The sequence below is a fragment of the Heterocephalus glaber genome, unplaced genomic scaffold (genome assembly GCF_053883595.1).
Source record: "Heterocephalus glaber isolate CG9 unplaced genomic scaffold, H.glaber_assembly_v1.0 deba00001613, whole genome shotgun sequence".
Classification (NCBI taxonomy): Eukaryota; Metazoa; Chordata; class Mammalia; order Rodentia; family Bathyergidae; genus Heterocephalus; species Heterocephalus glaber.
Genome location: NW_028258384.1, coordinates 4,887,858 through 4,908,571, shown reverse-complemented (window position 1 = coordinate 4,908,571; position 20,714 = coordinate 4,887,858). Strand labels below are relative to the sequence as shown.

The 20,714-nt window shown below is 35.3% G+C and overlaps 1 protein-coding gene and 1 non-coding gene across 5 annotated transcripts in view; one reads left to right on the top strand and one right to left on the bottom strand.

Annotated features, from left to right (window-relative positions):
* Atrx (ATRX chromatin remodeler) overlaps positions 1-20,714 on the top strand; it is a 300,168-nt gene that overhangs the window by 142,567 nt on the left and 136,887 nt on the right. For all 4 annotated transcript variants that reach the window (XM_087196600.1, XM_087196598.1, XM_087196599.1 and 1 more), the window contains 2 exons: positions 1,532-1,634; positions 2,805-3,080. In XM_087196600.1, coding sequence (XP_087052726.1) covers positions 1,532-1,634; positions 2,805-3,080 — 379 coding nt within the window. The remainder of the gene's footprint in view (positions 1-1,531; positions 1,635-2,804; positions 3,081-20,714) is intronic.
* On the bottom strand, positions 18,716-18,824 carry LOC147822464 (U6 spliceosomal RNA). The gene has a single exon (XR_015445618.1). It is a non-coding gene; the product is annotated as a U6 spliceosomal RNA (small nuclear RNA).

Sequence of the window (20,714 nt, the reverse complement as noted above, 5' to 3'; positions counted from 1 at the left end):
CTCCAATCTGTCATTCTTTATACCAGAGCAGTATTCCATAATATATCTATATCACATTTTCTTTAGTCATCTGTTGATTAGTATACAGGCTATTTCCAGGCTTTAGGTTTTATAAATTGCGCTGCTATAAACATTGGTATGCATGTATTGCTGCAGTATGATGTCTTAAGCTCTCTGGGGAAGATACCTAGAAGGGGGATAGCTGGGACATACGGAATTTCTAATTTCAGTTCTCTTTTTTTTGGTACTGGGGATCGAACTCAGGACCTCACATTTGCCAGGCAGGTGCTGTGCCGCACGGGCTAAATCCCTGGCCCTTCTAATTTCAGTTCTTTGAGAAATCTCCATAATGATTTCCATAATGGTTGTACTAGTTTTACATTACTACCAGCAGTGAAAGAGGGTTCTTTTTTCACCACAGCCTCACCAAAATTTGTTGTTGTTTGATTTCTTAATGATTAATGTTCTTTCTGGAGTAAGGTAGAATCTTAGCATTGTATTAATTTGCATTTCTCTGATGGCCAGAGAGGGTGAGCATTTTTTCATATGTGTTAACCATTTGTATTTCCTCCTCTGTTAAGTATCTGTGCATTTTTTTGCACATTTCTTAACTGGATCTTTAATTTTAGGTGGTTTAATTTTTTTGAGTTCTTTGTATATTCTGAATATCAGTCCTCTGTCTGAGGAATAGCAGGCAAAAGTTTCTTCCCATTCTATAGGTTGTCTCTTCACTGCACGGATTGATTCTTTTTTTTTTTTCGTACCGGGGATCGAACTCGGTACCTTGCGCTTGTGAGGCAGGCGCCCGGAACCACTGAGCTAAATCCCTGGGCCACAGATTGATTCTTTAGATGTACAGAAACTTTTTAATCTGACATAATCCCATTTGTTGATTCTTGGTTTTATTCCTTGTGCTTGTGACCTATTGTGAAGAAAACAGAACCAAACTTTTAGTCTTTTTTTAAGCAATAATATTTTATGTATAAATAGTGTCTACTTCTATCTTACCAGAAAAGCAGTTCTAATGTCACTTCAGAATTTCTTTTGGGGGGGGTGATATACTAAGGCCTTTACACTGAGCCATATTCCTAGCCCTCTTTTATTTTTTGTTTTTGAGACAGGTTCTCTTTGAGTTGCCCAGACTGTGCTTAAACTCACAGTCCTCCTGCTTCAACCTCCCATAATGTTGGGATTACAGAATCTGCCACTTTATCTGTCTTACTACTCAAACACCAAAGCTTCTCTTTGAATACCTTAAAGTATTGATCTTCTTTTTTTGGTACTGGGGATTGAACTCGAGTCCTTGCACTTGTGGGGCAGGGAGCAGAACCACTGAGCTAAATCCTCGGCCCCAAGTATTGATCTTTTTAGTTAAAATTTGAAGTTCGGGGTCTGATGGAATATCTGATATTTTTGACTTTTGGTTTCCTCTTTGTTTTTAGAAGTGCACACAAAGGTCTTATTTTTCTAAAATAATACATAATTTATTGCAGGAAACTCATGAAATATTTTTCATTTAAATTTTCTTCAGGTCTGCAAAGAAAGCAGAATTAGAAGAAAATCAGCGGAGTTATAAACAGAAGAAGAAAAGGCGACGCATTAAGGTTCAAGAAGATTCATCTAGTGAAAACAAGGTAATAATATTCATTGTGTTCTTGAATTATTACTACAGTACATTATGAAGTATAATGTTATCTCTGTGTTCTATTCATTAGTCTTTTCTTTCTTTCTTTTTTTTTTTGGTACCGGGGTTCAAACTCGGTACCTTGCACTTGCAAGGTAGGCGTCGGTACCACTGAGCTAAATCCCCGGCCCTATTCATTAGTTATATACCAGTGGTCTATTATCACTAATACTTATGGAAAGATTAGTTTTTTAAACATCTAAATACATGCAAATATTATGGGGTGAATAAAATTTAAATTTTAATATTAAAAATAGATACAAATAATAGCATACTATCAGTTTTCCTTTATCTTTGTTTCTAATGGAAATTTCAAACCATTTAAATTTATTGTTTTATATGGATATGGCCATGGAAATCATGTAAGGTGTTATATTTTAGGAAAACATAAAACACTGTATCCTGAGTAATGAGTTACATATGAATACATTTCTTCTGGCATTGAAATTAGCAAACTTGAGTTTCTTATTTTTAGGTGAGTTTAGTATAGCAAAAGTGACTATAATAGGTTTGATTCTGTTAACTCTATTGTCTCTTGAAGGAAGGATTCAGTTTTTAAAAGTTAAATTTCAAACATTTTAAGGTGTATTATTCAGTGGCTTTAATTATACTCAGAAGCAGAAACTTCAGACCCATTAAATATTAACTCCCATTTCCCTTCTATTCCCACCCCCAGTTAACCTCTAGATAAATTTTTGATTGCCTCTTTTTTTTTTTTTTTTTTTTTTTTTTTTGTACTGGGGATCAAACTTGGGTCCTTGCGCTTGCGAGGCAGGCAGCGGAACCACTGAGCTAAATCCCCGGCTTGTTTGCCTCTTTCTAAGTACCTCCTAAATGTGGAACCATACATTTTTTTTTTGGTTTATTTTATTGATATAATGTTTTCTGGGTTCATCTGTTTTGCAGCATGTATCAGAATTTTATTCCTTTTTCTCTGGATAATTCTTTGCATATGTATACCACATTTTCTTTTTTATCCATTCATTTGTTGTAGACATATGAGTTATTTCTTCATATTGGCTATGTTGAATAAGTGCCTGATTATATAATTCATTGCTTAAATTTTGAGGAAAGTTACACAACTTTGTACTGTTCACCTCCATTGACTAAAATTCCCTAGAGCAATTCTGAAGAAGAAAAAGAAGAGGAAGAGGAGGAGGAGGAGGAGGAGGAGGAAGACGAGGAGGAGGAGGAGGAGGAGGAGGAGGAGGAGGAGGAGGAGGAGGAAGAAGATGAAAACGATGATTCTAAGTCTCCTGGAAAAGGCAGAAAGAAAATTCGTAAGATTCTTAAAGATGATAAACTAAGAACAGAAACACAAAATGCTCTTAAAGAAGAGGAGGAGAGGCGAAAACGAATTGCTGAGAGGGAACGTGAGCGAGAGAAATTGAGAGAGGTAACCAGTTTATCTCTGATATATGACTCTCATAGATTCCTATCATGGAAATATTTCAGTATATGAAGAGTGGAATGTTGTGGTCAACTGCAGATTTCTAGTTAAAATTGATTTTTCATAATGGCAGTATTTTGTTTGGTTTTTTTTTTTTTTTTGGTACTGGGGTTTGAACTCGGGTCCTTACTCTTGCGAGGCAGGCAGCAGAACCACTGAGCTAAATCCCCAGCCCAATAATGGCAGTATTTTATGGAATGTAAAAATCACTTTAGGCTATATTAATAGTATAATTAGGTACATGGAAAGTTTTGATATATTTTTTTTTTTTTTTTTGGTACCGGGATTGAACTCCGGTCCTTGTGCTTGCACAGCACGCGGCAAAGTTTTGATATTTTTGAGTGGTCATCAAAATGATTGTGGTATACTTGGGTGGAAGAGTTTTTAAAATTTATTTCTTAATACATAGAAGATTTTAATTTTTAAGTGAATTCATATTGTAAATATTTAGAAATAACAGGTATAATAGTACAGTAAACTTTCAGGTGTCCATTAACCCATCTTCATCTGTTGCTAACATAGGGCCAGTTTTGTTTCATCCATTTTACTTTCTGATAAATTTAGGATACATCCCAGAAATCACATGATTTCATCTGCAATTAGTTGAGAATATATTGTTAAAAGATAAGGACCTTTGAATTTGAGGGGTCTGATTTTTTTTCAGTTCTTTGTATATTCTCGATAGTAGACCTTTGTCTGAGGTACAGCTGCTAAAAATTTCTTCCCACATTGTAGGTTGTCTCTTAGCTCTGTTGGTAGTTTCTCTTGCAGTGCAGAAGCTTTTTAATACGATGAGATGAGATCCCAGTTGTTGATTCTTTGTGATAGCTCCCGTGCTACTGAAGATTTCTTCATGAAGTCTTTTCCTATGCCAGTGTCATCAAGAGTTCTACCTAACTTGTCTTCCAGCAAGTTTAGTGTTTCTGTTTTAATATTTAGATCTTTAATGCACTTTGATCTTAGTTTAGTGCATGGTGATAGGTATGCATCTAGTTTTAATCTTTGGCAGGTTGAAATCCAATTTTTCTAACATCATTTATTAAATAAGCTATCTTTCCTCCAGTGAGGTTGGTTGGCTCCTTTGTCAAAGATGAGGTGGCTGAGTATGTCTGGAGTTGTTTCTGCATCTTGTAATCTATTCCACTGATCTTTGGGTCTGTTTCTTTGCCAGTGCCGTGCTGTTTTTATCACAGTAGTTTTGTAGTATAGTTTCAAGTTGGGATTGTGATATCCCCCAACCATGTCTCTGTTGCCTAGAATTGCTTTTGCTATTCTAGGTTTCTTCTGGTTCCAAATGAATTTTTGGATTGTTTTCTCTAGCTCTGTGAAGTATATTGTTGGAATTTCAATTGGCATTGCATTGAATCTATATAGTAGTTTTGGAAGTATGGCCATTTTCACTATATTGGTTCTTCCTACCCAGGAACAAGGGATATCTTTACATTTTCTTATATCCTCTTTGATCTCCTTTTCCACATAGCTGTAGTTTTCAGTGTAGAGGTCTTTTGCTTCCTTTGTTAGGTTGATTCCTAGATATTTCATTTTTTTAGATGCTATTGTAAATGGGCATCTGAAATGAACAGACATTTCTCAGACAAAGAAGTAAAAACAGCAAATAAATATATGCAAAAATGTTCAACATCACTGGTCATTCGAGAGATGCAGATGAAAACAACACTGAAATTCCACCTCACCTCACAAAGAATGGCTGCTATCAAGAAATCAACCAATAACAAATGCTGGTGGGGGTGTGGAGAGAAAGGAACCCTTCTAAATTGTTGGTGGGAGTGCAGGCTGGTGCAACCACTGTGGAAATCAGTATGGAGATACCTCAAAGAACTAGGACTATAGGTCGCAGTTGACCCAGCTATTCCCCTACTGGGAATCTTCCCCAAAGAATTAAAAGAATCATACCACAGCAATATATGTGTACTCATGTTTATTGCGGCACAGTTTGTAATAGCTAAAGCTTGGAAACAGCCCAAGTGCCCATCGACTGGAAACTGGGTAAAAAGATGTGGTTTTTTTCTAAAATGGAGTACTACTCAGCCATAAAGAATGACAAACTAGAGACATTTATAGCTAAATGGATGCATATTGAGGCCATACTCTTAGGTGAAATAAATAGGACACACATGTGTAAATACCTAATAGTTTCTCTAGTGTGAGAAATTGAAAGTGTAAATAAGGGTTAAAATAATTAAAATGAATAATTGATAATTTGAAATAAAAGGTCCAAGGGTTCGGGGATGGCGGGAGAGGAAGGGGAAAGGAAAGAAGGGAAAGGAAAAATTATGAGAAAGAAAAAAAAATGGAAGCAGAGTCTGTGTAAATAGGGAAGGGTGGAGGGGGTGAAGGGTGCACAGGTAATTGGAGAAAAAATAACTAAGATACATCATGTTCTGGTACAAACACCCAATGATAAATGTAAATGTATTTTATACCTAAAATGTACCAATAAATATATAGATTAAAAAAAAAGAGAGGATCTTTTAAACATTACCACAGTACCATTACACTTAATCTCATTTGCTCGAAAACGTAGTTTTAAAGAATATAATATATGTAGCATTTGGATTTGATATCTCTTATTAAATGTGTGGTTTTTAATTTTTTTTTCCATTTTTACAGTTATTTTAAAAAGGCATATTCTGTGGAATTTCCTATAAAACTTAACATTTTTTGGGTGATATTCTTGTGGTGAATTTAATTGGCTTTCATATTTCCTATAAACTGGTAGTAGGATGCAGAGGCCTGATCAGATTTAAATTCTGTTTAATTTTAGGCACAAACACTCTTGCATCACACTAAGAGGTACTTTAAATGTGGTTGTCTCTTTTTGTGGTGTTAATTTTATTTGATATTTTTCAGCAAGTAATAGCCTTATTTGAAAATCAGTTAAAATCCAATATTACGAGGTTTTTTTTCTGATCCTTGATATGTACATGAGTACTTGTGTTATACATAAATATGATCATTGTATGTGGTATATGCTATATTTCCAGTCTTATTTCAGGTAAAATGTAGTATGTTAACATTTTCATATATTGTTACTTGGTTTATCATGAGTCTTAAAATTTTTTTGTCTTATAAAATTTAAAGCATATCCTTTGTTAAAGACTGTCATTCTTATAAGGCCATATTGAAAACTGTACATTGAGGCAATCACTGTTTTTTTAACTATTCTTTCTTTTCTTTCCTGTTATGTTTCTCTTTAATGTGCTTATAATATTTCTGCTTAATTTGTCACTTGTAGACATTACTCTTGATATGGAAGTTATGGATTTAGCTCTCTTCTACTACTTACCAAAGGCATACTTCCCTCTTTTCATTCTAAGTAAGGTTGTATTATACTGTTTGGTTAAACACATTAATCAGTGTTGATAAGACTATAACTAAGTAAATATTCAAAGCAGTTCAACATTGTATATATTGCCTACATAGTACACATCCACACAATTTTATATACATATAGTTTATGCTGATTACATTTCTTTGCATGTCTTTTTCTTGTTGCTCTTCCTAGATATAAAGTTTGCACTTTTTCTCTGAATTTTTTGTTTACATAGCTATTTTCCAGTTTTCCATCAGAAACCCAGAACTCCTCAGTAAGTTCAAATATACCAGGTAATTGATCAATTTTAGTTTTTTTTCTCTTGAAGCTGTCATGTTGAAGCTTCTTTTTCCTACTCCAATTTGGTCTGCTTTATCTGCTTTTCACTGTTATCCTGGGAATTCCCTTACCTATCTCTTGTTTTGCATTCCTTGTTCTTTAGATCCCGTATTTCCCTTAGAACCTTATTTCTCAGAATTTTTGAAGAGGGATCATCACTTGACTTTCATTGATGATTTTTGAAATCTGGTAGGTCATACTGTTACTTATTTACGTAGCCTTTCAACCAGTCCTTTGCTTTTGTTCCACTGTTGTATTTGTATTAACAGAGGAATGTTCTGAGTTATGTCCCATCTGGTGCTCATTGAATTCTTTCTCTGTATGCACTTCTGTCTCAGCTTTCTCCATTCTCATTTGTCATTTAGCACTTGTCCATATTACCTTCTACCCTTCAAACTTTTGTTGATATTTTGTTTCTGCTAGGATCTTCTTTCATCTAATTTTATAGTTGCGGGATATATTTTGTTCATGTTGTTTTAGTAAAGAAGTATGATAGAGGGAGAGGGTACGGAAGGAAGGGTAAAGGAAGAAAAACGATTAAGATGTGATATGTATATATACCAACCAGGATGAATATATATCACAAACATGTAATAATATAAATAAATAAATAGGAAAAATAAAAAAGTGATCAGGCTTTTAGTGGGGCAATGTTTCTAAAGATTGCCTGGGAACTTTTTTTTTTGTAATAATGAAAACATGGATTGAAAATGTAAATATATATGGAGGTGAACATACAGGGGATTGAAATCAAGGCCTCAAGCATGTCAAACTAATTTTGAGACAAGGTGTCACTAAGTTACCCAGGCTGTTGTTGAACTTGTGATTCTGGTATCTCGTCCTTCTGAATAATTGAGGCTACAGATATGTAAAGGGAAAAAGTCCTTTGCACATTTATAATACACTTGAAGCTAAACCAAGTGAATCTCCGTGGCTCTTGCACCAAATTGTGATTGAATTGAAATTGAATGGGAAATCCAGAAACTGATAGGTGTGAGAAATAAACATTGTATTGTATTTTAAAAATATGGACAATACACTAAAACTCTTGCAGTGTTTTGGCTTAAGTCAAATATTGCCAAGAAATAAAAAAGTTTGTTACATGTATTTCCCATACCAAGTTTATGTTCAAAGAGTTTGGTGAAAAATAAATTTCATATAGCAACTGCCATAATTAAGATGTAGAAAGCTTTCATCACTTCTTCCTGGTCACTTCTTAAACTTTGACCCCTAACCCTAGGCACTTTTTGTCACTACGGATTAGAGATTTATCCTTTTTCAAAGTTTCATATAAGTGAAATCACACAGTATGTTCTCTTTTATATGGTTTCTTTTTCCAGGTAATAATTTTGAGATTCTTTGGTGTTTTTGTGTGTACCAAAACATTGTGTCTTTTTATTGTTGAATACTATTCCATTGTGTGAATAGACTACAATTTGGTTATTCATTCACCTGTTTGTGGACATTTGTATTATTTTTGGCTTAAGAATCTGTTACAAAGATTTGTGTACAATTCTTTATGTCGATAAATATTTTCATTTGTCTCTGAAAAATATGTAGGAGTTTTATTTCTGGGCCATATGGTATGTACATGTTTAACTGTATAATATAATAAACTGCCACAAATTTGGCTAATACTTTTTTTAATTTGGCTAATACTCTTAATTTCTACTAGTAGTGTGTGTTGCAGTGTCTCCACATCCCCACTAATATCTGTTATTACCAGTTTCTAAAATTTTAGCCATTCTGATAGATGTGTAATTGTATTTCATTGTTTTAATTTATGTCTCTTATGACTAATGACATTTGATATTGTTTTATGTTTTTATTGAACTTTTATAGATCCTTGTGTTGTGTCTGTTCGTATCTTTTGACCTTTTTACTGAGCTGTCTTTTTCAGTTGTTTTGGCTTTCTGTTTGTTTTTTTTTTTTTTGGTGCCTGGGATCGAACTCGGGACCTTGTGCTTGTGAGGCAGGTAGCGGAATCACTGAGCTAAATCCCCGGCCCTTTGGCTTTCTTTTTGGCTGTACTGCAGATTGAACTCATGGGCATTCTACCACTGAGCTACATCCTGAGTCTGTTTTATTTTTAACTTGAGACAGGGTATCACTAAGTTGCCCACGGAGAACTCAAACTTGCCATCCTGCTATAGCCTCCTTCAGTGCTGGGATTATAGGCACACACCACTGTTCCTGGCTATAGCTTTGGCTTTTAATTTTATATTTATAGTATCTTTCATCTTATTGTCAGCAAATGATACATGAGGTATGGGTCAAGTTTCATGTTTTTTCTCATATAAGTAGCTTGTTGTTCATACGTTGAAAACAATCGGATGTTGAAAGCATTTGTTTCTACATTGAATTACTTGGGCATCTTTGTCAAAAATTAATTGTTCTATATATATGGGTCATTCAAGCTATATGTTCTTATGCCATTATCACATTGTTTTGATTACTGTAATTTTATGCTCAATGGTAAGTTGTGAAATCAGGTACCGTGGGTTGTCCGTGTTCTCTTTTTTTTATTTTATTTTTTTTGCGGGGGAGGGGAAAGAGTCTTGCTATACAGTTCAGGCTGGCCTTGAACTCAGTAGGTAGCCCAGGCTGGCCTTGAACTTTCTGCCTCAGCTTTCCAAATGTTGAGATTATAGGCATGCGCCACCATGTCCGGCCTGTTCTACCATTTCAGAATCATTTTGTCTATTCTCAGTTCTTTAAATAGCCATATAAATTTTAATGTTGTGTTGTTGATTTTTACAAAAATCCTTATGGAACATTAGGGGAATTCTATTGGATGTTTAGGTCAGTGTGGCCAGAATTAAAATCTTAACAATGTTTGTTCTGCTATCACATGAATGTAATTTTTTAAATTTAGATCTGTATTGATTTCTCCTGGGAATGTTTTGCAAATTTTTTTGTTGTATAAATCTAGTACTACTTTGTTCCCATTTTTTGTATACGTCTAGTACTATTTTGTTCCCAAACTAGTACTAAGTTGTTCCCATTTTTTGACATTATGGTAAATGGAATTTTAGGTACAATGATCTTGTATTCTAAGACCTTACTAAATTTACTTGCTAGTCCTAGTAGCTTTTTTTGGTAAAATCTTTAGGATTTTTTGCATATTCAGTTTTGTTGTCTATAAAGAAGAACCATTTTGACTGGATGTGGTGGTGCACTCCTTCAATCCCAGCATTCTGGGAGGCTTCAGTGGGAGGATCCCAAGTTTGCAGGGCATAACACCAATTTTGTGTTAAAGGCACATTGTTGTGGGTGTATAATACCCATGTTTACTCTTTAGAATATTTCTATTAATGAATTATTTTCCTTTTATGAGTTTTATTATATGAAACAATGAGTACTTAACAGAAAAATATCAAAGTCTTGAATTTTTAATATTTGAGTGTTTATAAAAAGCATCAAATTTTCAACATTGACTGTTCTTTGGTTTACAAAGTCTAAAAAATACCATCAGAAATAAATTCCTATATGAACGACAATGAAAATACCAATAGAACTCTACAACAAAAATAATCTTCATTTGTCACACCCACAGCATTCTGCGCACATGACAATAGCATGTTCCATACATATCGCTTACACTGACAGCACATGTGTTTTGCTTTCCTGTCTTTTTTGTAGGACATACTTGACATCTCACTGGTTTTGCTGTTTTGTCAAGAGACCCTCATTATATTATACAATGTGTAGTTAACAGGAATATAAAATAGCAATAAAGTATTAAATTCTTAATATGTATTGTGTTTAGAATAAACATCAACATTTTCACATCAGTTGTGTACTTGCTTACAGTATCTAAAAGATAACATCAGAAATAAATTCCTATACAAATTACAATGAAAATACCAATAGAACTGTGCAACAAAAATAATCTTTGCTTCAAGTGTCATACCCAAGGTAGTCTTCACACATAACAACTGCATGTTCCATACACATGTCTTACTTACACTGGTAGCACATAGGCTTAGCTTTTCTTTCCTGTGTGCCAGGCCATTTGTGTCACCTCTCTTGTCAGGAGCTTCCTGCTATATTGTCCAACGTGCACTTAGCAGGAAAGTAAGATCAATAAAATAGCAAATATGTAATGAGTGCTTAGAATAGACATCAACATTTTCAGATCAGCTGTGTACTTGTTTACAAAACCTAAAAAATAATATCAGAAATAAAAACCTGTGTGAACTACAATGTAAATACAAACAAAAGTCTACCCCAGAAATCTTTGCTTCCAACTGTCACACCCAAGACAGTCTTCAGACATGACAGCTGCATGTTCATACACATGTGTTGCTTGCAGCACATGTGCTTGGCTTTCCTTTCTTTTGTGGCAAGTTAATCTCGTCATGTTTCTTGTCTCTTCTTTTGTCAGGAGCGTCCTACTATATTGCACTTAGCAGGAAAATAAGATATCAGTAAAACAAAATTTTAAATATATAATGAATGCTTAGAGTAGACATCAACATTTTCATATCAGCTGTTTACGTGCTTACAAAACCTAAAAGATAACCCCAGAAATAAAAACCCATGTGAACTACAATGTAAATACAAACAGAAGTCTACCGTAGAAATCTTTGCTTCAGCTATCACATCCAAGGCACATGACAATTGCATGTTTCACATACAAGTATACAAGTATTGGGCCTGGGATTTAGCTCAGTGGTTTCGTTGCCTGCTGCGCAAGTGCAAGGACCCGAGTTTGATCCCTGTACCAAAAAAAAAAAAAAAAAAAGACAAAGACTGTCACATACAAGTATTGCTTACACCAATCGCTCATATGTTTTATTTTGCTGTCCTTTTTTGTAGGGCACAGTGGACATCTTTTTGGTTTTTCTGTTGTCATAGTAGTAGTAGGTCTTTGTGATGTTGTACCAGCCTGTTCACTTGTCAGCTCACCAATGAGCTGCATAGCATTTTTGCGTAGTTTTCTGGGCAGAAATTTTATTCTTCCTTTTCTATAAATGATCTCTTAAGATTTCCAGTCCCAATCCTCTAAGAAAATTTCTCCGTGATGTTTTGCACTTGTTATTTTCTTTGTAAACTGTCAAGCTATTTATGCCAGACATGTTTAGGACTGAGTAAAACACAACCATTGGCCAACACTTTGTGTTTTGAGTGATACCACAGTTCCTGCATAATTCATCAACAACATCTACTTTGCCTCCTTTGGTTTTGTTGTAAAAAGTTACCATCTCAGGCTTCACTTTTGTCAAGGTTTTAGTACATTTAGAAACAAAGGAGCTGAGTCACTCTCTTCCCTTTCCCTTTGTTCAACCATAAACGTAATACTACTGTAATTATAATTCATGCTTCCACAATCTTAAAACAGGGAGGTCATGTGAGCCACCTCCCTTCTCTCTATACAACCATAAACACATCACTACCGGAATGATTATTCATGGTTAGGCTTAGGCCTAGTGGCTGAGTTCCAGGATCAGTTTCTAAACAGAAAGTATAATGTGTCTTAGCATTTACCAGGGCAAATATTTTATAACGTGTTTTGAAGTCTTTTTTGGTATCTTCTGCCTAAAGCTACAGTGACCACAAAATGTTGCGAGATGTTCATTAATAGTCATGTATTCAGATGGTGTGTAAATTGCTTGACTTTTTTTTTTAGTTCTCTTATTGGTACATTTTAGGTATACAATTCGTTTACATTTATCATTGGGTGTTTGTACCTGTACATGATATATCTTGGTTCTTATTTTTTTCCTCATTACCTGTGCGCCCTTCACCCCCTCCACCCTTCCCTATTTACATAGATTTCATTTCCATTTTTTTTCTTTTCTCATAGTTTTTCATTTCCCTCTTTTCCTTTCCCCTTCCCCTCCCTTCACTCCTTCATCTTTGGACCTTTTTTCCTATTTCAAATTATCAATTATTCATTTTAATCATTTTAACCCTTGTTTACACTATCAGTTTCTCACACTAGAGAAACTATTCGGTATTTACACATGTGTGTCCTATTTATTTCACTTAAGAATATGGACCTAGTTCTAACATTGGATCATTCCATTTGGTTTTGTGACCACTTTGACTAGTCAAATATGTACAGACATTGCTGGTTTTTTTGTCATTTGAATTAGGAAGGTCTCCATTCCCTGTGTCTATATCTGTGGATTCTTGCTCCATTTTACTGTCACAGGAACTTTGGCTCACATGGCCAATGTCAACTCGTCATCTCATCATCATCATCATCATCATCATCATCATCATCATCATCATGTGTTTGAGTCACCTGATAATTCACTTTTGACCTCCTCTAAAACTTGCAAATCTGGTTTGTCATGTGCCATTGTACTGAATTGAGCTACTTCTACCAGAAAAATCAAAAGAAAACTTTTAAAAAACAAATCCTAAATGCACACACATTGCTTCTTTGGAGCTCCAGTGCACACCTTGCTATTTGTCTGCCAACTGGGTGAATGCATAGATGGGTTCCTGCTTTCCCCAGACCCAGCTACTGTGAGGCACACCCACATTCCGTTAATGTACAGCACATGTTTACATAACAGATGAATTGTGTGGGTATATTATACCCCCTGTGGTGCTCAGGGATACATATGCAAAAGATGAATTCTGGTTTGACACCTTTGCACACATGTGTACACTTTGCTATTCATCATACCAAGTGAGCAAACCCAAAGATTGCTTCTTGTATTCCCCAGGAGCAGCTGCTGAGACGCACAGCCAGCTACTCTAATGCCAAAGTACAAATTTTCCCTAGGAAAGTATGGTATGTGTTTATGTAACCCAATGTTATTAATGAGACCCTGTTTCAAAAAAAAAAAAAAGTTGAGAATATAGCTCAGTGGGAAGGCCCTGGGTTCAATCTCTAATACCAGGGGAGGAAATGGCTATTTTGATAATTCCTTTCCAATCTATCATTTATTTCTCTTTGGAATTACAAATAAATACTGAATTTCAAGTGCTTTTTAAAGCATCTGTTGTGACTTAGAAAATGAGCCTTGCATTCCTAGACTAAACCTTGATTTGTCATAGTAATACTATTCCTTTTATATATTGTTATAGTGCATTTGCTAATATTTCAATAGAATCTTTACCTCAAAGTTTAGAGTGGCTCAGTTTGTTTTCTTATAATGTCATTGTCATATCAGAGCATTACTGTCCTTGTATGAAATGAATAAGGAAGTATTTCCACCTCTTATCTTCATAAAGAATATTTATAGGATAGTTTTTTCTGAAGTGTTGGATAGAGTACTCCAGCAAATTAAGGGGCCTGAAGTTTTCTGTTTTAAAGATTTCATTTCTTTAATAAATGAAAAACCTTTCCAATCTTTTCTGATGCATACCCTGGGCTTAATGGACTGGGTGGTACCAATTACAGTCAAGTTTGTATTCATCCCTTAGATTTAAATACTGACCATTGTGATTTTAATCTCTGGTCCTTGTCCAGCCACAATTCTGATATCTCCATCTTACTGATTTCTTGGAGAGCCCAGTCCCTCTCTGACTGTATTATTAATTTTTATTTAATTTAGGTACCTATAATAATAAGATCTCACTGTTTTGACTGACTCTTGAGCTCAAGTAAACCTTCTTCCTCAGCCTCTTGTAGTTACAATTGTCAGTGAGTTGCCTTCATGCCTTGTTTTATTTCCTTTCAGTAGTCAAAAATTTTGTTTATTGTCATTGTTCATAACTGTGTTGGTGCAAAGGATGAGAGATTACTCAAAGGCAGTGTCCAGTTTACTGTCTCCAGTAGAGCCCAGAAGGGCTGCCTTAACCTAGACTCCTCAGCAGGAGAGAGTCTCAGGAACAAACAGCCCCAAATTGAAGCTCCTATGACTTTTTATTGATAAAACCAGGAAACAAGGATAAAGAACAAAAGGACACCTATGCAGGAATTCATGTAGGGGATAAGAGAAGGACTGGATAAAGATGGAGTGGTTACATGACTGACCTTTGGGCTCATCTAAGTAATCACAGTAAGGGGAGGACAAGGGCCAGAGCATACATTCCTTAAGGTAGTGTGTTTTGATCCTACTTGAACTGTGGTCCTGTAGGGTATTTTTAATGGTGCATTCCAGGAGGTTTAGGCTGTGGCCCAAAAGGTCCCTTTATCTCTGCATATCCATCTCACACCATACCTCTGACCAACACCACCACAGTATATAATATTCCCATACTATTGTTTTGTTGATTTTAGTCACTGGCATGATGTTCCACATTTTACATATGTTTTTGGTAATTGAATTTTTTCTTGATTATTCTATGCATGAAAGTTTAGTCATTTTCTTAAAAATATCAGCTTTTGGTTTCATTGATTTCTTCTGTTTGACCTTTTTGTTTTTCATCGATTTTCATTGTTATTTTTATTGTGTTCATGCTTCTGTAGGTTTAATTTGCTCTTCTTTTTTTAAGTACTTAAAGTGGATTTTGTATCCTGGTGCTTTAAAATTATGAAATATGCCACTATCTATATTGTGTTTTGTTTGTTTGTTTTCGGTACTGGGGATCGAACTCAGGACCTTGTGCTTGCCAGGCAGGTGCGGCGCCACTGAGCTACATCCTCGACCCTGTCCATATTGTTTAAACATTACATCTGAAAAATTTTTGTATTCTTGTTCAGTTTTACTTGACTCAGAGTATCTTCTTATTTACTGTGAGCCAGAAGCTTTTCATATTCTGCTATTTGGTGTAATATTCCATAAATTATCCTTATGGTAATGGTTGATGATATTCAGTTTCTATATATCCTTAATGGTGTTGTTTTTTTTTTTAAATAATGGCCTGGTTGTTTTTTTTTTTTGTTTTTTTTTTTTTAGTACCGAGGATCAAACTTGGGACCTTGAGCTTCGGAGGCAGGTGGTAGCACCACTGAGCTAAATCCCTGTCCTAATGGTGTTTTGATTATAGAAGTGTTGAGGTCTCTTCCTCTTTAATTGTTGAATAGTTCTTTCTCTTTGCAGTTGTCTCAGATTTTGCTTCCTGTGCTTTCAAGTTGTATTGTTAGGTACATGTACAATCACGTACTGCACAATAGGACATTTCAGTCAATGGTGGAATGTGCATATGATTGTCGCCACATACAGTTATATTGCCTAGTGTCATTATAAATGTTCTTAGTTTGTGTAAGCATACTCTGTAATGTTCAGATATTAAAATTACAACTGTATCCCTCATTAAGCAACACATGACTGTATGGGTCATTAGTATTTTCTGGTGAATTTATGTATTATAATATATAATATCCCTCTGTATGTCTGGTAATTTTTATCTACCTGAGATGTACTTACTGTAATAAGAATATATCTATTCCATCTTTGTTTTTGAATATTTTATCATAAAATGTTTTAAACATACAGCAAAGTTGAAAGAATTTGAGCCAGGCGTGTTGGCACACACCTGTAATCCCAGCACTTGGGAGGCTGAGGCAGGAGGATAGTGTTCAAGGCCAGCCTGGATAAACTACATAGGGAGACCCTGTCTCAAAACAAAACAAAACAACAAGAAAAAGAGAGAGAAATCCAGTGTTGTCCAGTAATCTCACTTGCTAAATTATTCTATTGATATTTTTCTGGATTTACTTTTATTTACATAATTTCCTCTTAATATAAAATTTACTTATAGTGAAATGCACAGTTTTTTTTATTGTAGTCCTGGGAATTGAACTCGGCCTTGTGCATGCTAGGCAAGTGTTTTACCACTGAGCTGTGCCCTCATCCTCTCCAAATCTTAAGTATGTATTTGTTTTTGCACAATATATGATACATCATTTTTCATCCACTCTTTAGATTAATTTTCCACAATTATGAATATTTGTAAATGCAAAAAAGTTCAAAGAACTATAAAAGGAACAGTAATATACTTACTAATTACCTTTGTCATTTCTTAACATTTTCTTACACAGTTGTACACTATACAGTGATGCTTGAGTCAGTGGCAGACCAGGTACACAATGGTTGTTTATAAAATTATATTCCCAAATGACATCATACAGGTCACCGTTGTGTAGGTACTCTCTATGATGTTCGAATAACAATGAAATCTAATGATGCCTTTCTTGGGACGCATACCCATTGGTAAGTGATGCATGACTGTGTTTGCTTTATCACATACATATTTTGCAATTGTTGAATGGAGTTTTCTGTACAATGTTCATATCTGTTAGGCTCAGTTGATTTATAGTGCTGCAAGTCCTCTTTCCTATTGATCTTTTGTGTACATTTCCTATGTATCATTGAAATTAAAATTAGGGTATCTATATATTCAACTGCTCTTTTTTTGTCATTGAAATTTTTTCATTTGGAAATTCAGTGGGGTGAAAGAAATGTTCCTGTAGAACCTTGTATTTTTTCTTTTACTTCTGTCAACTTTTCTATAATATATCTTGAGGAAACTGTTTTGTGTGATATATGTATAATTATAATTGTTAAATCTTCAGGAGGAGTTATCTCTTTTCTAAATATATGTAACACTTTTCAATGTAAAGTCTATTTTGTCTAATGTTTGTTTAATCATCCCAACTCTCTTTTGGTGGTTGAGTGCATGGACTATCTTGCCATTCTGTCACTTTCAACCCATTTGTGTCTTTAGATCTGAATTGATACTGTTTTGTTTTGGTTCTGTTTTGTTCCAGTCCTAGGGATTGAAATGAGGACCTTTGCACTGAGTCACATCACTGGCCATTTTTATTTTTTGAGACAAGGTCTCAGTAAGTCACTAAGTTGCCCATATTGGGCTTAAACTTGTGCATCTCCTTTCTCAGCCTCCTAGAGTGATGAGATTATAGATTGTGTGCCACCATGCCAGGCCTGAACTGAGTTTTTTTATAGCCATTATTTGGATCATGTTTTTATATAATCTTTCAGTCTGTGACTTTTGATCCAGGAGTTTAATCCATCTATATATTGTTGTTGTTGTTTTGTTTTGTTTTTTGAGACAGTCTCACTATGTAGCTCAAGCTGGCCTTGAACTCACTATGTCATCCAGACTGACCTCAAATTTGTGGTGATCCTCTTGCCTTAGCCTCCCAAGTGCTGAGATTACAGGCATGCACCACCATACCTGGGTAGTCCATTCATATTTGAGTTAGGTATTGATGAATAGGATCTGCTTTTACCATGTTGCTGTGTTTTTTGTCTTACTGCTATGTTGCTGCTGTTCTTTTGTGGTTATGTGAATTTTTGCAGTGACACATTTTGATTCTTTTCTAGCTTTTTTCATATACATTAATTTCCTAGATACTTTTTTGTGGTTTTAATGGGGATTACATATAATATCTTAAAGTTGTAGAAACCTTATTTGAATTGATATCCACTTAACTTCAGTCCATACCAAAACTTTGCTCTTGTACAATGCCATTACCCGCCCTGTATTACAGTTTTGTAACTGTATATTATTGGTGGAACAAAGTACATTTTTATATGTAGCACATAAGTATATTTTATGTTTTTATCCTTAAATCTTGTAGAAAGTGAAAAAGTATAGCTACAATAAAAAATTGAAATGATAGTGGGTTTTATATTTGCCCCTGTATGTATCTTTTTTTTTTTTTAATTTTTGTTTTTTGGTACCAAGGATCGAACTTGGGACCTTGTGCTTGCGAGGCAGGCGCTGGAACCACTAAGCTAAATCCCCGGCCCTGTATGTATCTTTTCTGGATATTTTTATTTGACTTTGAGTTATTGTCTAGTATTCTTTGGTTCCAACCTAAAGGCCTCTAGCATTTTTGTAGGACAGGTCTATTTTTTATTTTTTTGTTTTTATTTTTATTTTTTGGTAACGGGGATCAAACTAGGGACCTTGCACTTATTAGGCAGGCGGCAACACCACTGAGCTAAATCCCCCGCCCTAGGACAGGTCTATTTTTAATAAACTCCTTCAGCTTAGGAGTATCTTAATTTCTTCCTCTATTTTGTTATTTTTTAAAAACACGGAACACTTCTAGAATTTGTGTGTCATACTTGTGCAGGGGCCATGCTAATCTTCTCTGTATCATTCCAATTTTAGTATCTATGTGCTGCCAAAGTGAGCACTCTTCCTCTTTTTTGAAGAATGATTTCACTGCACATGAAATTCTCAGCTAATAAGATTTTCTTATTCAGCACTTTGAAATATATTACTGGACTATCTTCTGGCTATGAAGTTTCTGATGAAAAATTAGTGGATAATTTATTATTTCTTGCATGTGGAGTCATTTATCTTTTCCTGACTTCAGTATGATTGTACATAGGTGATATTGTTGGTTTTGGTTTCAGTCTTCTGTGATAAAGCAAATATTTTAATAAAGTTTATCACATGATTTTTTGTTTTCCTAGTTGTTACGGCTTATGTCTAGATGTCCCCCCCAAAGTCTCATGCAGTCATAGGTGGGACTTTTTCTGAAGTGGCTGGATCTAGAGTGTGTCATTGATTCATGGTGCAATGCTAGGCTCAAGGGCACTAGGAATAAGGGTGTGAGTGATACCTGCCCCAAGTAGCCTGGATAAGATTAAGGGGGTAGAAAGATGCTGCTAAGGTCCCTTGCTTGTTTTGCTATCTTCTGTCCACTATGAACTCTTTCTCCTCTGAGATCCCTGTCTGACACATCGCCATGCCTTGGAGCCAGCTGATCATGGACTGAAACCTCTACAAACTGTGAGCTAAATAAACCTTTCCTCCCTTTAACTTTGGATGTTGAGTATTTTGTCTCAGCAGCGAGAGAGAAGTAACTAAGACACTAGTGCATATAAAAGTTATGTATATATTATATGTACTCTATAGTGTGCAATACCATACCTAAAACACTATATGCCTTAATTAAAATACTTTGTTGCTAAATGCTATTTATCATAACCTTCAGTGAATCATAATCTCTTTGTTGATAGAGGGTCTTACCTCAGTGTTGATGCTTTCTGAGTAACTAGTGGTGATTGCTGAACATTGGGGCAGCTATAGCAATTTCTTAAAATAAGATGATGAAGTTTGCCACACCGATTGACTTCCTCTTTCTTTCTCTCTCTCTCTCTCTCTGTCTCTCTCTCTCTCTTTCTTTCTTTCTTTCTTTCTTTCATCTATCTATAGTTTTTCGTTGTTTTCTTTTGAGACAGTCTTGCGTGCAGTTCAGGCTGGCCTTGAACTCACTGTGTAGCCCAGGCTGGGCTCAAACTTCCTATGATCCTCCTACCTCAGCCTCCTAAGCGCTAGGATTATAGATGTGTACCACCATGCCTGACTCTTCATCATTTTATCAATATTGCTGTCATTTCAGCAATATTCAAAGCATCTTAACTAGAGAGATATTCTATCTTAAGAAACCACTTTCTTTGCTCACCCATCAGAAGCAGCTCCAGTGTATTTCTTAAATAATAAGACTTGAGTGTAAAAATGACTTCCAGTCAGTGGGCTGCAGAATTGATGCCTTGGCAAACATGAAACCAGCATTAATAATGTACCATCTCCATTAGATCTCTTGGGTGACCAGGTACATTGTTAATGGACAGTAGTCTTCTGAAAGGAATCTTTAAGTAGCAGTCTTAGCAGTAGGCTTAAAATATTCAGTAAACTATGTTGTATACAGATATGTTGAAATAAATTTGATTTATATAGCACAGTCAGAGTACCTGCAGTGTAGTGACGAGTCCTGGGATATTTGGAATGGTGAATGAACGTTGCCCTCAACTTAGTCACTGGCTGCATTAGTCCCTAACAATAGAGTTAGCCTGTCCTTTTTTTGTTTGTTTGTTTGTTTGTTTTGTTTTTTTTGAGACGTGGTCGCACTGTAGTTCACGGTGGCCTTGAACTCACTATGTAGTCCAGGATGGCCTTCAGCTCATGGTGATATTCCTGCCTCAGCCTCCTCAGTGCTCGGATTACAGGCATGAACCACCTTGGTGTCCTTTGAAGGTAGGCATTGACTTCTTTCTAGCCATGATAGTCCTAGAAAG